This window comes from Acartia tonsa, chromosome 7, assembly GCF_053477335.1.
Source record: "Acartia tonsa isolate MP-2025a chromosome 7, ASM5347733v1, whole genome shotgun sequence".
NCBI classification, from domain to species: Eukaryota; Metazoa; Arthropoda; class Copepoda; order Calanoida; family Acartiidae; genus Acartia; species Acartia tonsa.
The window spans coordinates 729,822-750,581 of NC_137266.1; the positions used below are offsets into that span (position 1 = coordinate 729,822).

At 32.0% G+C, this 20,760-nt stretch overlaps 1 protein-coding gene and 1 long non-coding RNA gene across 2 annotated transcripts; both read right to left on the minus strand.

Moving 5' to 3' along the window:
• Positions 1-13,589: 13,589 nt before the first annotated feature.
• LOC145324030 (uncharacterized) lies at positions 13,590-14,841 on the minus strand. The gene is made up of 3 exons (XR_013881173.1): positions 14,754-14,841; positions 14,391-14,491; positions 13,590-14,125 (listed from the first exon to the last, which is right to left on the minus strand). It is a non-coding gene; the product is annotated as an uncharacterized LOC145324030 (long non-coding RNA).
• An 81-nt stretch (positions 14,842-14,922) lies between these two features.
• Positions 14,923-18,559, minus strand: LOC145324060 (adhesion G protein-coupled receptor L2-like). Its single transcript, XM_080166685.1, has 8 exons — positions 18,462-18,559; positions 18,104-18,185; positions 17,873-17,970; positions 17,274-17,360; positions 16,676-16,777; positions 16,503-16,557; positions 15,496-15,566; positions 14,923-14,993 (listed from the first exon to the last, which is right to left on the minus strand). The coding sequence occupies exons 1-8, from the start codon at positions 18,499-18,501 to the stop codon at positions 14,923-14,925; spliced, it is 606 nt and encodes a 201-aa protein (XP_080022811.1). The 5' UTR covers positions 18,502-18,559.
• Positions 18,560-20,760: the final 2,201 nt, after the last annotated feature.

A 20,760-nucleotide genomic window follows, 5' to 3' on the forward strand; every position in this document is an offset into this window, starting at 1 on the left:
CTAACCTAACCTAACCTAACCTAACCTAACCTAACCTAACCTAACCTAACCTAACCTAACCTAACCTAACCTAACCTAACCTAACCTAACCTAACCTAACCTAACCTAACCTAACCTAACCTAACCTAACCTAACCTAACCTAACCTAACCTAACCTAACCTAACCTAACCTAACCTAACCTAACCTAACCTAACCTAACCTAACCTAACCTAACCTAACCTAACCTAACCTAACCTAACCTAACCTAACCTAACCTAACCTAACCTAACCTAACCTAACCTAACCTAACCTAACCTAACCTAACCTAACCTAACCTAACCTAACCTAACCTAACCTAACCTAACCTAACCTAACCTAACCTAACCTAACCTAACCTAACCTAACCTAACCTAACCTAACCTAACCTAACCTAACCTAACCTAACCTAACCTAACCTAACCTAACCTAACCTAACCTAACCTAACCTAACCTAACCTAACCTAACCTAACCTAACCTAACCTAACCTAACCTAACCTAACCTAACCTAACCTAACCTAACCTAACCTAACCTAACCTAACCTAACCTAACCTAACCTAACCTAACCTAACCTAACCTAACCTAACCTAACCTAACCTAACCTAACCTAACCTAACCTAACCTAACCTAACCTAACCTAACCTAACCTAACCTAACCTAACCTAACCTAACCTAACCTAACCTAACCTAACCTAACCTAACCTAACCTAACCTAACCTAACCTAACCTAACCTAACCTAACCTAACCTAACCTAACCTAACCTAACCTAACCTAACCTAACCTAACCTAACCTAACCTAACCTAACCTAACCTAACCTAACCTAACCTAACCTAACCTAACCTAACCTAACCTAACCTAACCTAACCTAACCTAACCTAACCTAACCTAACCTAACCTAACCTAACCTAACCTAACCTAACCTAACCTAACCTAACCTAACCTAACCTAACCTAACCTAACCTAACCTAACCTAACCTAACCTAACCTAACCTAACCTAACCTAACCTAACCTAACCTAACCTAACCTAACCTAACCTAACCTAACCTAACCTAACCTAACCTAACCTAACCTAACCTAACCTAACCTAACCTAACCTAACCTAACCTAACCTAACCTAACCTAACCTAACCTAACCTAACCTAACCTAACCTAACCTAACCTAACCTAACCTAACCTAACCTAACCTAACCTAACCTAACCTAACCTAACCTAACCTAACCTAACCTAACCTAACCTAACCTAACCTAACCTAACCTAACCTAACCTAACCTAACCTAACCTAACCTAACCTAACCTAACCTAACCTAACCTAACCTAACCTAACCTAACCTAACCTAACCTAACCTAACCTAACCTAACCTAACCTAACCTAACCTAACCTAACCTAACCTAACCTAACCTAACCTAACTTAGTCTTACCCACCTTTTTTTGAGTTTGAACTCAGAACTCAGCAAAGGTGGGCAAAACTAATTTGAGTTTGCAAGGGTGGGCAAGGAAATAGTCTTTTTTTTAGAGATTTCCATGTTTTGGGGCATAGCTTTCTTATTTATTGTCCGATTTTAGTGATTCAAATATCTATGGTCAGATAATTGTAAGGGGAATACATCAGAAGTGTTTTCATAGGGAAGGGGGGTTGGGGAAAGGGGAAAAAAGGGAAGGAAGCTAACCAAACCTTATTATCCACCATAGACTTCTTATTTGTTGTCCGATGTTGGTGATTGATGTATCTATGGTGAGGTGATCTTTAGGGGGATACATCAGAAGTGTTTTCATAGGGGAGGGGGGTTGGGGAAAGGGGAAAAAAGGGAAGGAACTTAACCTAACCTTTAATTTTTGCTATAGAAGTCTTATTTATTGACCAAATTTAGTGATTGAAATATCTATGAACAGGTAATCATAAGGGGAATACATCAGAAGTGTTTTTATAGGGAAGGGGGGTTGGGGAAAGGTGAAAAAAGGGAAGGGAGCTAACCAAACCATACTTTTAACCATAGACTTTTTATTTATTGTCCGATTTTGGTGATTGATGTATCTATGGTGAGGTAATCTTTAGGGGGATACATCAGAAGTGTTTTCATAGGGGTTGGGGGTTGGGGAAAGGGGAAAAAAGGGAAGGAACTTCACCCAACCTTTACTTTTTGCTATAGACTTCTTATTAATTGACCAAATTTAGTGATTGAAATATCTATGAACAGGTAATCATAAGAGGAATACATCAGAAGTGTTTCTATAGGGAAGGGGGGGCGGGGAAAAAAGGGAAGGAAGCTAACCAAACTTTAATTTTCACTATAGACTTCTTATTTGTTGTCCGATTTTGGTTATTGATTTATCAATGGATAGGTAAACATTAGGGGGATACATCAGAAGTGTTTTCATAGGGGAAGGGGGTTGGGGAAAGGGGAAAAAAGGGAAGGAACTTAACCTAACTTTTACCTTTTGTTATAGACTTCTTATTTATTGACCAAATTTAGTGATTGTCCTAGCCATCCAAAGAGAAGTTGTTTGTCTCATTGTGACGCGTCTTTAGAGTACTTAACCAGCTTCCTAGGTCTAACCTAACCAAATTGAGATTAAGAAACGTCTGAGGTAGATTTTTTATTTCAAAACGGTTAGGTTTGAGCTACAGAGATGTTTAAGTACTTAAAATAATTGTCCTATTCCAACGGGTTTAACCACGTTGGTTTTATCCAAATCGGTCCAGTGGTTACCGAGTAATAATGATTTGAAAATTAGGTTAGGTTTTTCCTATTTTTGGAAAGGTTTCGTGATTCACTCAACCTAGAGGGTTCTAGTTTTCACCATAGGGAAGGGGCAGTTAATATTCATCAGCACATGTAAAAAAAACCGCAAAATTTGAAAATTTAGGTTAGACTAGGGCAATGTTAAGCAAAAACAGGTCTTTTATCCTACAGGGCGATTCCTGGACTAATTTGGCTTTTAAAGACAGCAAATTGCATGTACATTTTCAGAGCTTTTTGATGGTTTTAATTTTAAACCGATTGGTCCAGTGGTTCACGCTACGCGCATGGGGAAAAAAGGGAAGGAAGCTAACCAAACTTTAATTTTCACTATAGACTTCTTATTTGTTGTCTGATTTTGGTGATTGATGTATCTATGGTGATGTATTCTTTAGGGGGATACATCAGAAGTGTTTTTATAGGGAAGGGGGGTTGGGAAAAGGGGAAAAAAGGGAAGGAACTTAACCTAACCTTTACTTTTTGCTGTAGACTTCTTATTTATTGACCAAATTTAGTGATTGAAATATCTATGAACAAGTAGTCATAAGGGGAATACATCAGAAGTGTTTTAATAGGGAAGGGGGGGGTGGGGAAATAAGGGAAGGAAGCTAACCAAACTTTATTTTTCACTATAGACTTCTTAATTATTGTCCATTTTTAGTGATTGATGTATCTATGGAGAGGTAATCTTTAGGGGAATACATCATAAGTGTTTTCATAGTGGAGGGGGGTAGGAGAAAGGGGTAAAAAGGGGAAGGAAGGGGACGCTTTCTTTACTTTTCACCATAGACTTAATTTTTATTGTCCAAAATTAGTGTTTGATTTATCAATGGATAGGTAAACATTAGGGGAATACATCAAAAGTGTTTTCAAATGGGAGGGGGGTTGAGGAAAGGGTAAATAAGGGAAGGAAGCTAACCAAACCTTTACTTTTTACCATAGAATTCTTATTTATTGTCCGTTTTTAGTGATCAATATATCTTTGGAGAGGTAATCTTTAGGGGAATACATCATAAGTGTTTTCATAGCGGAGGGTGCTAGGGGGAAGGGGTAAAAAGGGGAAGGAAGTGGACGCTTTCTTTAATTTTCACCACAGACTTGTTATTTATTGACTGAATTTAGTGATAGTGGACAGGTAATCTTTAGGGGAATACATCAGAAGTATTTTAATGGGGAAGGGGGTTTTGAGAGTGGGGGGAAGAGGAGCAAAAAGGGGGAGGTAGTGAAAAATTTCTTAACTTTTGATAAGTCTCTCGTATTAAGATAATTAAAGTTTTGTATACCATTTCTCAACGGATTGACTTAGAATCAATGTTAAGGTGTCTAAACAACCATATTAACATGCCTGACATATCTTCTAAAGCAAACTTCCTTCTCAGGGCAATATTTCAATACAATTATAATGGTAAGGCAAACTTTCAAAAAAGTGCAAAGTGAGCCTAACCATGACAATTGTATCAAAATATTGATCTGATAGTGAACTTTGCTTAAGAATATATCTCAGGCTTTTCAATGCAGACATTTAGACACCTTAACATTGCATCTAGCTCAAATGGTTAAAAAGTTAGAGCACAATATTGAATTTTGCCAAAAATCAAGTTTGTGCCATAACTTTTCAACCAATTGAGCTAGAATCAAGGTTAAGGTGTCTTAATGACCGCATTAACATGCCTGACAATTCTTCTAAAAAAAACTTGTCTCTCAGATCAATATTTTCATACAATTGTCTTGGTAAGGGTTACTTTGCACTTTTTGAAAGTTAGCCTTACCACAACATCATATCGCAATATTGCCCTGAGAAGGAAGTTTGCTTAAAAAGATATCTCAGCCTAGCAAATACGGTTATTTGGACATCTTAACATCAATTCTAGCTCAATCCGTTGAGAAATGGTGAAGAAATCTTGATTTTATTCAAATACCCAAGAGGCCAAAAACCAGCCATTTTTTACTTTCAATGCAGGGATTTGAACCTTTAACCTTCACTTAGAACTGTGACCTGTTAGTATGTTATAACTGAAGGTCAGACATTTCTAAAAATGTAAAGACCAAAATTTTGTGACACATATTACCATTTTTAGAAGAGAAAATAAAGAAAAATTAATTTAATAAATAGTCAAACTTTAAAAGGGTCTCAAACCTGCAACCTTTAAGATATAAACTTAATTTCTTGTACAATAATAGCAAATACAGTAGTCTATCAACAAGATTTGAAATTTTTCAAAAATCTTAAAAGGCCTTGAAGCTAGAAGGCTAGAAGGGACAAATCAACAATGTTTGGTTAGGTTAGGTTTGAGTTGACTGACATTCCAAAAATCAGTTGGAGGTGGTAGATAATTATGAGAAATGTATAAACACACAAAAAAAGATTCCATTTATCAATAGACAAATAAGAATTAAGTGGTTGAAAAGTAAAAAAAATCTTAGAAACATCAAAACTTTAAAATAGCCTCAAACCTGCAAATTTTCAGATTTGCCCTTAATCTGTTGTACTATAAGAGCAAATAAATAAGTCTATCAACGAGATTTGAAATTTTTTAAAAATCTTTAAAGACCTTGGAGCTAGAAGGTTTGGTTAGGTACAACCAGTAATGTTTGGTTAGGTAGGTTAAAGTTGACCGATTTTCAAAAACTCAATTGGAGATGATAGATAATTATGAGAAATGACTGTGCACCATATATTTTTTCAATATCTTAATAGACAAAACGGAAAATTGTGTTTAAAAGAGCTTATTGCCAAAAAAAACAAATTTTTTTTTTTCAATGCTTGGTTTAGAACCTTTAACCTTCCACTAGAGCTGTGACCTGTTAGTATGTTATAACTGAAGGTCAGACATTTCTAAAAATGTAAAAACCAAAATTTTCTAACACATATTATCATTTTTATAAGGGAAAAATGGATAAGAAAATAATTTCAAAAACATCAAACTTTAGAAGGGCCTCAAACCTGCAACCTCTGAGTTAAGACATTCATTTTTTTGTACAATAATAGAAAATATATATATTTATCAACAAGATTTCGAATTTTTTAAAAATCTTAAAAGGCCTTGGACCTAGAAGGCTAGAAAGGAAAAAATCAACAAAGTTTGGTTAGGTTAGGTTTGAGTTGACCGATTTTCAAAAAATCACTTGGAGGTGGTACATAGTTATAAAAAAATGTATATACACAATAAATGGTTTCAATAACTCAATAGACAAACAAGAATTACATTGTTGTAACATAAAAAATCAGTAAAAAACATGAAAACTTTAGAATAGCCTCAAACTTGCCATATTTGAGATATGGCATTGGTATGTTGTACAATAATGGCAAATAAATAAGTCTTTTATCAAGTTTTGAAATTTTGTTAAAATCTTAAAAATCCTCGGAGCTAGAATGCTATTTAGGTAAAACCAGCAATGTTTGGTTAGGTTAGGTTGTGGTTGACCGATTTTCAAAAAATCAAATGGAGGTTGTTGATAATTATGAGAAATGCATATGCACAATAAATGGTTTCTATATCTCAATAGACAAACAAGAAATTAAGTTTTGTAGGATCTTATCGTCAAAATATAGCCATTTTCCACTTTCAATGCAGGGTTTCGAACCTTTAACCTTTAGCTACAGCTTTGTCCTTTTAGTATGTTATAACTGAAGGTCTGACAATTCTAAAAATATAAAAACCAAAAATTTTGGTCAATTAGGAGCTGAGCTACGATTTTTTAAACATAAAAATTTCATTTTTGATCGGTTTTTTGAGGCTGGAGGCCGCCAGAGGCCGCCAATCACTGCCTTGAGAAGGAGCAAAAATGACCAGCTCGTCGAGCTGATATCATTAGAAACTTAAAATGTCCAAATCGGTCAACCAGCGCCAAAATTATGAAAATACTTAACCTGGTAAAATTTATAGATAATATTCTATTTTCAAAATATGGTCTATTTTTTGGAGTCTAGGTTAAAAAAAACCATAAGTGGTTGAAGGAGTCAAAAAATGGTTGGCGACCATAAAATATGAAAAATTCCTTTTTTTATTTTAAGAAAATCATCTTAAGCAAAGTTCATTGTGGTGTTAATAGTTTTGGAGATATTAGCCCAACTCGCTTTTTTTTTTGATACTCATTTTCTCTATTGAGTTGAGTTTCGTACTTTTGAAGCCTAATCTAAGCTAGCCTAACCAAACTTTTTAGGGATTTTTTCACTAGCAAATGCTTCTTATGCCATAAGGTATCTGCTAACAAAATGCTAAAGTTCCCAGACTGATATTTCTATGCCTAGGTTAGGTCCCCTAACCTAGAAAGGTGGGTAAGAACAACCTAACCTAACCTAACCTAACCTAACCTAACCTAACCTAACCTAACCTAACCTAACCTAACCTAACTTAGGCTAAACATACCAAATCTTGCACACTTGCACACTTGCACACACCCCACCCGAACAAGTTTTAGGTTAGAAAAAACCCCCTGCAAAAACGGCTTGCAGGGGGTGTACCGTGAACCTATTGTGAGTTCAGAACAGGCTTTACCTAAATTTAATTAGTAGCTTCCCATAGTAGAAAATTTTAAAATTACTTTTTAAGGTAAATTTCAAGGAGATTTATTATGAAAAAAACAAGTATCTTCTGAATTTTATAAATATATTACCAATATTTTAATAATTTAATTACGTTTGATATCTACCAATATAAACCACTAAAAGAGCTTTCTAAAATGGTATTTAACATTATTGTAGCTCAAATACTTTTTGATTTATTGTATTTTGAAATTTGGTTGTAAAAAATATGTTCTCTAAAAATTGATTATGTTGTTCACTTGGTGAATCTCAACACAACACTTCTTGTGGTCTACTTATGGTCTCCTCTCCTCCTGTAAAACTTCTCCAAGTGTTCCTCCTCTTCCATCAACCTGCCTCTTCTCCTGCACATGGTTCCTCATAATCCTTCTACAGTGATTTTTAATGTCTATATTAACTAGTTATATGTATATTTGTTATTGTATATTTTTAATTATTTCTAAATTTAATTAATCTCTTTTATAGAATAACTAGGGTGTGTAATATGTTAATTAGGTTAGGATAAGGAAAGAAATTAGGTTAATATTGGGTTAGTATTAGGTAAGTATTAGGTTATTAGTTTTATAGGTAGTAATAGGTAGGGTTTTATATTATTTATGTTATTTTTTAGGTTTTAATTTGTTTTATATAATTAATTTTTTTTTCTTTTTCAGATTATAAACAGATTATTGTTAAAATGTGAGTGAGATCAAGACCAAGATGCCGCGAAATTTAAAGTGTACAAATTCAAAGGTAGAAAAGAACCATGAAGAAAACAGAAGTAAAATCTGTGCTCCATGTGGTTTGAAGTTAAAATCTGGTGGAAGAAATTTAACCACTGATCATTGCCAAATCATTAAAGATAATATCAATCCTGAATTTGATATAGATGACCCTAAGTTTCCTATTGGTCTGTGTGGTGGATGTAGAAAAAGATTGTCAGATATTAAAAAAGGCATTTTAGTGAAGCTTCCATCTATGCCTAACTATGAAGAATGTTTACTTCCTAAGCCAACCAGGTCTCAATCAAACCCTCAGTGTTTTTGCTTTATCTGTCTAACAGCTAGAGATAAAAGACCATTTAGAAACTTTAACAAAGGGGGAAGGGGTAAAACATATGTAAATGAGGTAACTATAGACAGTGAAACTGGTATGTTTGGAGCTATGTTTAATGACACTAGTCCTGATCCTGTTATTCCACCAAAGGAGGAACAGTCTAGACTCACTGTTTGTGGAAAGTGTCATTCTGAAATAGCAAGGGGTAAATCTCACACATGTACTGTTGCTGCTTCATCTGTCCATGTTGTTGATAAAGTTCTCCAGCTCCCTGATAAGCAACAACAGCAGGTTATAACAGGGCTGATTAAGCAACAGCAAGAAGTTTAATCATTAAGTTCAACATCTAAAACGTTACTTTTATCTTCAAAGGGTAAAAAAGTAAGAGTTTCAGTCCATCCTCCAAAGAGAGAAATGTATTTTTCTCTGAAGATTCTCTTGATGAGTTGCAAGGAGCACTAGAAAATCTTTCAAACTCAAAGATGAAAATTGTATCTAACTGGGTGAGATGCCATGCTGGCAGAAAAGCTGTACCACCACATTACAGAAAACATCTTACTGAAAGATCTCAACTGGCCAAAGATATATTCAATGTTAAAAAGGTTGAGATGGATGGTTATAAAGGTACAAAAGTTAAAAGAGATGTTGTTTATGCAAATGCAACAGAACTTATTGACTTGGTTGCTGAGAGTAGAGGTTACTCTAGTAAGATTTTTGTAAAGGCTATGGCTATGGAGGTAGAAACTTTCTCAAAGTCTATTGACAATCTTTCTGTTACGCTGAAAGTTCATGTTTTGTTTCATAATCCAGTACCTTGCTTACTAAACCTTGGTGGCCAGGGTCTTGGTTTATATTCCTGCCAGAGTGTTGAGGGAAGCCATAGGGAGTTTTTTGAGCACTTTTGGGGTAAGAACCCCATAAACTCCTTTGATAATGAACTCTACACTGACAGACTGTTCAATGCAGTTGTAGAATTCACATCAAAACACTGTTAAATTAAATTTTTTTGTTGTTTTCGGCCAAAATTACTACAATAGTCCAAAATTAATTTTTTTACATCATATCTTTAGTTCTAAATTTAAAATTAAACATGCCAGTGCAAACTGATGGTCACAAGCCCATGTAAAGTGTGAGTGGTTTTTCAACAAAAAAGCATAACAAATAATAAATATAATATATATAAACAAATATCAACCTACACATGCTGATAATTATTTAGATCAGCAGTTAAGCTATCTTTTAGTAATATGAAGTATAAGCATATATAGCTACATGAAACATTTGAAATGGACTATAATATAACCAGTTTTATAGGTTCTTTTCAGATTACAGAGTAACATATGCATATATGAATTTGTAAAGAAAATCCTTTTTTAACCAAATTTCAAATTTCAATAAATCAAAAAGTATTTGAGCTATAATAATGTTAGACACCATTTTAAAAAGCTCTGTTAGTGGTTTATATTGGTAGATATCAATACTAGTCAAATTATAAAAATATTGGTAAAATATTTGTAAAATTCGGAAGACAGTTCTTTTTCCATGATAAATCTCCTTTAAATTTACCTTAAAAAGTAATTTTAAAATTTTCTACTATGGGAAGGTACTAAATAGATTTAGGTAAAGCCTGTTCTGAACTCACAATAGGTTCACGGTACACCCCTTGCAAGCCATTTTTGCGGGGGGTTTTTTCTAACCTAAAACTTGTTTGGGTGGGGTGTGATTAGCTACATAGTAGCCCCGTAGGTATAGTCACTGCAGGGTTAGGGCTCTGCTATACTATAATAGGCACATCATATTCAGTGATATTAGCTACATAGTAGCCCCGTAGGTATAGTCCCTGCAGGGTTAGGGCTCTGCTATACTATAATAGGCACATCATATTCAATGATATTAACCACAAATAGGCGAAGCTAAAGATGTTGTTTATAGCAGAGAGGGAGGGAACATTAAGCTATTTATTACACTAGTCCCCAAAGTTTTAAAATATCATGTTTATATTTTTTGCTTAACAGTTAATCAGTTGGTTCATTTAGTTGAGTTTCCAAACATTTCAACCACTAAATGTAATCTACGTATTGGATAATTTTATGTGCAATCATTGGTGGGAATGTACTTCAATTTATTGGCCATTGTCTTATCCATTTAAATCCATGTGCCTATAAAAATATGACGTCAATCAATACAAATGTCCAATGATTGGCTGATGCACAGACAAAATGACAAATGATAGGCCAGTATCACGTCTTTTTTATAGGCACCATAATAAGCTTTGCAGCTGAACAAATGAGCCTGAAAATAAAAAAAATTATAAAAATTTATTGCTTAAAGCTCTTTATAGTGCCTATAAGAAATTGGGACAAATTTGAAAACCCTTACCCAAAATATTCTAAATTGCGTATTATTAGAAAAATCTATTTATCTAATATGACGTCATTTGGGATACTTTGGCCAAAAGTTTTTTTTAATCTATCCCCTTTTTATTGCCACTATAAAGAGCTTGAAAGTGCTCCAAATGTTTAGGAAATAAATTAATGAAATTGCCTTAAAAAGTAGGTTTTTTTTCGGGGAGGGAGGAGACATTGGGTAGTTTATTCCACTAACTAATCTCAAAAATTTTTAATGACGTTTTCTTATTCATTGGCACAGCAACTTTGGGGGCTTTTAATGAATTATGATTGGTTTGTTCCAGGGATCTAAAGGGATAAGACCATGGTTAATAAATTTACTTACCCAATGATGATATACAAATTTACCCCTTCTGTAGATAAAAATTAGTGGTTGAAATGTTTGGCCACCCAACTTATTAACAAATTAATTAAAATCTATTAAAAGTCCCCAAAGTTGATAAGCCAACAAATCAGAAAACGTTATTATAAAACTTTGGGGACCAAATGTCCCCTCCCTCCATGGGATTCGCTCATTAAGTTGAGTGTTCAAATGTTTTAACCCTGTGAATCATCAATTTATAGTCCATTCTCTTATCCCTTTAGAGTTTTTTTTTCGCTATGCTTAAACCTAAACTTTTTTTTCAATCCTTATAATAAAGTTACATGATGTCTGTTTGTCTGTGTGTATGTTAGTACCCAAGGATCTCGGGTTCTCTTTAACAGGTTGGCTTCACATAGGTCCCATGAAGGATAATAACTATTTTGGGGGAGGGTAACACCACTCTCACAAGAGAAATCGACAAAAATATAAAACGACGCCCTGCGGAAATTTTTTGCAATTAGCTAAAAACATAACTAACACCATCTATCGGTGAACAAATATTTTTGGTAATTAACTGATTTTAAAATAGATTGGAAAAAAACAATTTTTCGTGTAATAAAGGCCTCTAGGGGCATAGCCGCTAGTATAAAATAATCTAATAATGTTTAAGGACATACTTACATATTTAGGACTTGATTATAGAGATACTTTGCACGCTAATAATATTGTACCCTATTGTGATAGAATTCAGTATTCAAAAAATCAAATGAATCAGATAATTTTAATATACAAAAATTAGATGTAAAAATCAGCATGTTCTAAATGGACTTACGGTCTTTCTGGTAACAATTATAGAATTGCTGCGCTTTCTATCCCCTTTTTATTGCCACTATAAAGAGCTTGAAAGTGCTCCAAATGTTTAGGAAATAAATTAATGAAATTGCCTTAAAAAGTAGGTTTTTTTCGAGGAGGGAGGAGACATTGGGTAGTTTATTCCACTAGAATTCAGTATTCAAAAAATCAAATGAATCAGATAATTTTAATATACAAAAATTAGATGTAAAAATCAGCATGTTCTAAATGGACTTACGGTCTTTCTGGTAACAATTATAGAATTGCTGCGCTTTCTAAGTTGTACCTAACTGTTATAGAAATCATCATGAAAAGTTTGAAGTCAATAGTGCAATTCTAACCTGTTTAAATTAACAAAAAGTGCTGGTATTGACAGATGTACAGACGGACTGACCCTAATTATAGAAAAGCTTAGGGGCATTGTAGCTCAGTGGTAACGCACTGAGTTATGGTGATGAGAGTTCGAGTTCTATTCCCCATGTGGCAACTCAAATTTCTCAGTTGAATACATTCACGCAACTTCCCCTGATTGTGTAAGAAGGGGATTATTGAGTAAGTTTGGATACTTAATAGTCACGTGCATAATATCAGTACTACCCTTATCCCAAGCTTCTCTGCAGTGAGCGTCATTCATTACGGTGACTTAATTTGGGACCCCTGCCATACTTGGCGAGGGTGAGGTAATAATGAGTAGCTCTCAAGAGATAGCGGGTCAAGTCATAATGTGCTTGAACGTGGAGCTTGATAGCCCTAGTGGCTGTACAAAAGTGTCTCAGCCTACTCCATGACTACTTAGGTCCAAAACCTAAGAGACTATGGCTAATCAATCAATCAATAGAAAAGCTTCGCTTTTAAAAATAAACACGCACAAAAATACCTTTTTTTCCAATATAAGAGGGAGGGGGTTCTGTACTCTTCCAATCACTTTGAAGTAAACTGCCTTAAGATTTTTTTTTACCATTGTAGATGGACATACTTACTTCCTTCAAAATTATAGATAACCTACAAGTAAAACATTATGTACAATATTTTTGTTTTATAATTTTAAAAAATCAAGTTTATAAAACCTCCTAGTCCTAAAAATTTGATGGATGCTCTGACTCTACAGTAGTTATTATAGAGTTGCTAAACTGTTAAGATAACACAGTATTGCTACAGTATTCTTTATGCAAGGTTTAAAATATGTAGGACGATTATAACATTAATTGCAAAGTAAAGCATCTACTTAGTAATAATTAAGTTAAGGTTGTAGTTTCATCCTCATAAATTCCAATAAGTCTACACATGCAAAAGCTTAAAAAAACTCTTTAAAAATATATAAATTAAAGATACATCTTTATGTTTTAATTCTTAATATTCTTATTAACAAAGAAGAAAATATCCATAAAGTCAAGCTCTGAAGCAGAAAGACAAACGAACATTAAAACTTCTAGAGTGTCAAAACTGAATAATCAGATTATACATGTATAAAAGTCTGAACAAAATTGTTAGTAAATTTGTTATAAAACTGCTTAAATGCAGGATAATGTTTAACAATAGGACAATTCTAACATGCCTAAGCAAAAAGAGCTGACCGTTACAGACTGATGGAGGGGCGGACGGACCAAACTTAATTATAGAAAAGCTTTGCTTTGAAAATGAGAATATGGAAAAAAAAACCAATTTTTTAATGCAAACAACTGTATTCAAAAAAATATAAAAAATAAATAGAACAATTAATAATTCCTAAATTACTAATTGTGGCCAAACCATAATTCTTTCATTCATTATATCAATCAATTCCTGGTCGGTAAAGCATGCCTGAGGTAATATCCAGGTTTTTTTTCTATTCAAAATTTAGTTAAATTAATTAAATTAATTATTAAAATATGATGAAACGCCCCTTAGGAGGTAATGTCACAAAACCAACAATACCTGTTTTTTTTTAATGAGTGAAAAACTTTATAAAAGATTTAAAGGAAAAATTATTTTATGATTGAAATATCGGAATGTCCTACAGGCTTGCTTTGTACAAAAAACGAAATTATATGTTGGTAATAATATTCAAATTTATCTTTTAATCTATGATTATCATGAAATTAAAAAAAATATTTCATCCATTTAAAAGAAATAAAAGTTGATTTTACTGCCTAGACATTTGAATATCAAATCCAAACAAATTTATAATCCTTAGGCATTCTTTCTTCTGAAGTTCTTCTTCAGATTTCCAAAGATGTCTACCTGAAAATAAAATAAATGCTATTCATATGATAGGCATTTATTACACAATAAAAAATAGAACAGGACAAGTGTTTTGACTTCTTGTGATTTCAAAGTTTCTCATATTAGCAAAAAGACATGAAAACTATGTGCAGTAGTGATTTTATGGATTTAATGGCATTTGTCATTGCAAATGTGAATTCACTAAAGAACCGTTTTAGATAACTTATTGATAAACAAAATGAAACAAAATCATAAATAGATTTTAGATATAAACAAGAGTTACCTCAGAGTTGAAAACAGTACTGTTCAACAAGATGAAGAATCCAGGTAAAACATTGAAAACAACAATTATATAGCCAAAGACATGGGAGTCAGCAACAAAGGCTAAAAAGATACATCTATGTACATATATCCACATTAGAGTAGATTTTATATTACTCCAAACACCTATTAACCAAGGTCCTGGGGTGACTACATTTAGGTCACATCCATGTTTAAAATTTATTTGAGGGGAAGTATCAATTAAATATTTCCATTTATCTTTACTTTTATAAAGTCAGTTCATCATTATGTAAATAAGATATTAAAATTTCTTATATTGAAGTTTAAGAAAAATATTTCAAGTTTATAAAGTGTACAAAATTACCAAAGACAATGTTGAGAGTCATCACGAAGGTTAGGACCAGTGTACTTCTGAAGGATATCAGGAGATCCAAGATTATTTCACATTTTGTGGCACTAAATAAGTTAAATTATTATCCAATTAAAATATTTTAGCATTAGCAATCTAAATTTTCAAGTGAAAAATAAAACATTTACCTTGAGTTTTTCTTTACCCAAACATATGTCAAGACCATTCTAACTAAGCAAAGAAGCACTGCAACTCCTTAAAATTTACATTAAATCTTTTAAGGGGATAGGAAATTCAGGAGGAGGGGTTGTTGGAAAAATATTTTGCACCATTTTGTCTATTTGAAAACAATAATAGTTAAGATTTTCATAGTTCTCTAAACAAATGATAATGATTTTGAAGCAAACTTATGCTGATGAAAATAAATTAGGCTTTCTTAAGTTTGATTATAAAAACAATAAGCTTTTTTGTTGCAATGTCCAAATTATTGGGTTCATCAAACAGATAATTTACAAGTTACAAGCAATATATCAAATAATTGGTCTCAACAAAATTATTAATAGATTTGTTACAACTTACAAATTTACAATTTATTTAAGAGATGATTTGCTTAAAATATTGTACCTTGTTATTGTTAGATTATTACAAATTTGAAATATCTATGAGAATTCTAACATGTTTAATTAAACAACAATAGCTATTAATTCATTCAGATCTACAGAAAAGATTTGCTTTTAAATATTTAAAAAAAATAAACCTATGGGAATGATGATTGCATATTCAGCCCAGTCATTCAACCAGCAACTGTCCACATGGCCTTCCACACTTCTGAAAATACATATTACAGTTACAATCTTTAAAATTCAAATATTTCTATTCATAAATTTTTTCTTCTTAGAAGAAAATCATTTTGCTGCATGCATTTGAAAATATTGACCAGAGAAACATAAAAAAAAATAATTTTCTATTTGTTTTTTTTTCTGTATCTTGTAAAATTTTAATGTATGTACAATTTAAGGGTTGATTTCCAACTTTTTTGGAATTTCACATTTTTTCACATTGGCAAGGGTTACTGGACCTATATAAAACCCTGTGAAACTTGAAACAGGTTTTTAAATCCAAAAACAATGGGCGCGCTGGGGGGGGGGGGGGAATAAAAAGTGCCCACCCCCTTATAAAACCAAAAATTGAAATTCCTTAAAACACAGGCATGTTGCATATCAAAATGACCGCATTGAAATGCTGATTATGAATCTGAAAACCGTTTTGAAAAATATTGCTCCTAGTTCGAATAAGAGCTCATTAAGTACCTAAAAAGGCTGATTTAGTCAAAATTGTTCATTTTGGTAGGTTATTTGAGAATTATTTCAGACTGAAACAATATTTTTCAAAACAGTTTTCAGATCTGTAATCAGCATTTCAATGCGGTCATTTTGATATGCAACATGCCTGTGTTTGAAGGAATTTCAATTTTTGGTTTTATAAGGGGGCGGGCACATTTTATAAGCCCTTGGATTAAAAAACCTCTTTCAAATTTCACAGGGTTTTATATTGGCCCAGTAACCCTTGCCAATGTGAAAAAATGTGAAATTCTAAAAAAGTTGGAACTCAACCCGCCTTAATGTACATTCATATTTGATAACAAGTATTGTGTTTGTTTGATTTTTAAAAATGCAAGTTAATTTAGCATTTGTTCAGATCTTAACAGACAGACAAAGAGACATAATTGCATTTTTTTTATAATTATATGTATCTATTGTTTACCTCCTCAGGTAGAAATAGGATTCATTTGTTAGACTAGTGATGATCACTCCTCCAGCTAATAAAAAGTATTAATAATAAATTATTTTTGATCAAATAAGATTAAAATTTCATTAAAATTGAAAGCTAAAATAAATTCTAATATAAAAGAAAAGATTCTAATGAATATGCTTCACCTATGGCAAATGCTACACCATATGCAGCTATGGAAAGAAACTTCAGGTTTGTCTGTGGGGCATCCGAATTGTAGCAGTAGTACACTTGTGAAGAATCTATTACTAAAAATATAACAAGATTGTTAAGAATCAATCTCATAGCATAGGGATTTCAACATGATAGGGCTACCCTGTACTCAATATAACTCTGCCTAACCTAATTTCTATCAAGCATAAAATTATATACTTGGAATTTGAAAGGAAACTCCTGTTTCTCAAAAAAGAAACTCACAGAAAAAATCTTAATTTATTAGTACATTCAGATATATCTTATTTTGAATTTTAAAATGTTATTGTCATTTTATACATTTAAAATCTTACATAAGGATTCCTGGAGCATTAAAAATAATCCAAAATAAAATGTTTCCTCTTTACTTCATTTTTAATAAGGTGATTCTCAGGACAATTATGACACAAAAATGTATATTTTTTGTTAGTTTTCCAACATTGATTTTTTTATTTGTAAATTATGAAACTTGTTGTTGATGAATATTTTAATTCTGTTTTTAAAATCAACAACTACATTGGGTTAGAAATATAAAAAAAATTACATTATTACCTATCCATGCATAGCAGGCCACAAACGCAAAATGGGTTGCAGCTCCAAAACCCTCACAAACAACACAGGGTAAAATATCATTTCTACCTACGAATTAATGAATATTCAAATTCATGACACACAGTATAACAGTGTCTGTACATTTGTATCAGAGAATAATTCCAAATTATATATGGTTTTAATAGGTAAAAATACTTATATTATTATAACCTATTTTTTTGTTAACTTTTAAAAGGATGGAAATTTGGCTTTGGGTTGAATGATTATATATTATTGAAGTATACCAGGTCAATTTTATTATACATTTACTTTAAGAGATGGAGAGGAGATGAGATATATGGAGATCAAGCATTATAGAAAAGAATTTTAAAAACAACCTATAAAGTTGATGGATATGTCACTGTAGCTTATTGTAAAACAAAAAAAGAAATATTTGATATAAAATAGTATTGTTATCTTGCCATTAAAAACATTATTGAATATCTGCTTAGTGTCCAATTGCTACAAAATTGTTTGACTTATTTGAGAATATATGATTTATAAACAAATGATTATTGTCTCTCCCTTATTTACAGCTTCTATCAGTATTAATTATTTACCTACAAAGATTATAAATCCAAGTTGTGCAAATGACATGCACAAGTTTACATTCTTCTCGGCAGACCTCTTCATATTCACTTCATCATCATCTTTGTCCCTAACAAAAAAAAAAAACATTCTATATTGAAAAAATCAGATTCAATTTAATGAAAAAGAATAATTAAAAATTTTTGGGAGAAATATTTATTTCATATTATTAAAGATAAGTTTCAAACAGTTTTTAAAATTACCTTCCAAAATAAAGTAACATTTCAGTGACAAGAATAGCCAAAATGGAGGAGGCACCAAATATGATGGAGAGAAGGTTAAGTACTGAAAAAAAACTGTTCAAACCATTTCAATGTTTTTAGTAGAGCTTTTTATATGTTGGTTAAAGAGAGCTATACAAATAAATAATCTTTGATGGCTCTAGAAGTCATATCACCATTATGTAATGAGTTATAATTTCATGAAAGCTTTGTTTTTGCAATGAAGCATTTAAAAATAGCTCAAAATAATCAAAAAGTGTCTATGAATGAAAGTTAAATGAATACGCTGTATAGTAGAGCAAGTCTTGTTTTTTTGTTTACTATTGAAAAATAAACTTACCAGGATCATCAGCTTTAACTTCATTGTTAAAATCCATCATGATTCCAAAACTAGTGAGATGATCACACACACATGTCACATTTTTCCCAAACACCTCTTTCCTCTGAATGATATGTAAGTTTGAGTAACTATCACTTAGAGTATAATCCCATTTTTAGCAACGCCACTCTTAAGGGGTGTTTTCTCATATTTTCACAGTAATTTTTGTACAATTTCTAGGTCCTGCAAGGGGCTTTAACCCTGCGGGACCAATTGCCTAACCCTGTGGGGCAATCACCATCCTAACCTAAAATATCCTATCAAAAGCCAATATAAAAATAGGATAAAACACCACTTAATAGGCATTGTCACAAAAGTGAAATCCAAATAATTTTGTTGTACTCCCAAACAATTAGGTAAACTATGTTTTGATACTTTCCCTCAAGTGTTGGGCTTCTAGTTTTTGTTTGCTTGTTTCTAATATCCTACAATATAATTATTTCTGACGGGTAGGATTTCAATGACTACTGAACTGAGTGAGTTTTCCTGTTTAAGGAAGCTCTCATGGGCTTGTGGTGGATTTAGGCTCTTCTAATTTTAAATTGAAGCTTTGGCATAGCTGTAGTCTACTTTTCTGTCTTTTTTGGCACTTTAAAAAGGCATGGCATGTGTGGGTTCTGAAATTAAAATTTACCACTTAACCGAACCATTAATTTGTCTCCTTGACAAAGTATTAACTGCATTATTTGAATGTCTATAATATTTGGGAATCTATTTTCAAATGTATATACAGTAAATGATGACTTTCAAATCTAAACTTAATAATTTTGTTTTGTTTTACAGACAAATAAAGTAAGAAAAGTGGAGGAGCGGTAGTTTTTGTTCAGTGCTTGCTAGGATATTTAGAGAGTTTGTCAACAAATGGTTTGCATAATCATATGAGAGTTTTTTTACAATAAAATTATCTGTCGTATTCATGGGTGTTTGGCTGTCAAACTTTTCAACAATAGTTTTATTTAGGAATCAAGAAAGAAAATATTGTGATCTAGTTATGTATCTAGTTCAAGAAAGAAAAAAAAACATTGAAGATAACAACAATTAATCCTTTCAAGCACAGAAAAAATCAAGACCTTTATTTTGAAATCAGTGATAAGGGATGGAAAATGTAGTAAAATATTATGTCAGGCCTATTTAACCACTAGGCTTAAAAAACTATCTATAGGAAGGTGCAATCATAAGTATTGAAAATTATATTAATGGCTTAAAAATGTTAGATTAATATTATGATGTTTTTTTTTCTCCTAAATTTATTTGCTCCAGTTTGATTTTAGGATATGTTGTTTACATTTTTATTAATGAGTAAAAATTATATTTGAAAATTTTATTTTATCATCGCTAGTAAAATGTAGGTTTTTTAGCCAAAAAGATAAATACTCTGGAAATTCGAACTGATATCATTTATTTATACGTATATAGAGAGCCCCACGTTTTTATTTAAATCATAAGCACATGGCCTAAAGAATAAATTGCATTTGAACTTGAGTGTATTTTTTCTTGACAAAAAGCTGTAAAATTATGTTTTAGAAATCCGCAAGTTAAAAATGAAAAATCCGTCAAGCTTTTTAGTAATAAAATTCATTCTTAGTGTGATTGATTCTTTAATGACAAACATGCCATAGTTTACATTAGATCATTAAAAAGATCCAAAATAATTTGTGTTGCTTGTGAAAGAAAATTGCCAAGATAAAGAGAAAAATGAAACGTTGTTTGTTCTTGTAAATCTGGTACAAATGAAGGAACCAACAGGTCTTTGTAAAACTTGTAAAACATATTTATCAACATATTTTTAATTATGAATTATAAATTAAAAGTGATGTGTCTATTAAAACGAAACTTTTCTAAAAATAGTGTTGGTCCGTTCGTCCGTCCATATAGTTTTTTTTCCCATTAACTTGGGCATTTTAAAATTGTCTTATTGATTTTAAACTTTGCATTGTGAATTCTGTAGTAGTTAAGTATTTATGATTTAGTAAACGTAGCAACTGTATAATCATTACAAGAATGTCGAACTCAGTTTTTTAACAAATTTACTCCAATTTTGTTTTGACATTTAGAACATTTACATATATTATGATATTATTCTATATGTGTTAATGTTCGTTCGTCCTAGTGACCTATTCCAGTATGAGAATCTGAATTGCTATAATATTTTTTTTGCAATCTTTATATACTTTGAAATTTATCTTAGATTTTGAATGCCATCTTAGTTAATTATCAGTATTTCTATACAAAAAAAACAAATACTATTGTGGATTTAAAA

Bases quoted from the DNA above. Each gene is read 5' to 3' on its own strand.
- LOC145324060 (XM_080166685.1), bottom strand. From the start codon at position 18,501: ATGATGGATTTTAACAATGAAGTTAAAGCTGATGATCCTG. The intron at 18,186-18,461 runs GTAAGTTTATTT...GTTTTTTTTCAG, and splicing joins AGTTAAAGCTGATGATCCTG to TACTTAACCTTCTCTCCATC. The intron at 16,558-16,675 runs GTGAAGCATATT...ACTTTTTATTAG, and splicing joins TGGTGTAGCATTTGCCATAG to CTGGAGGAGTGATCATCACT.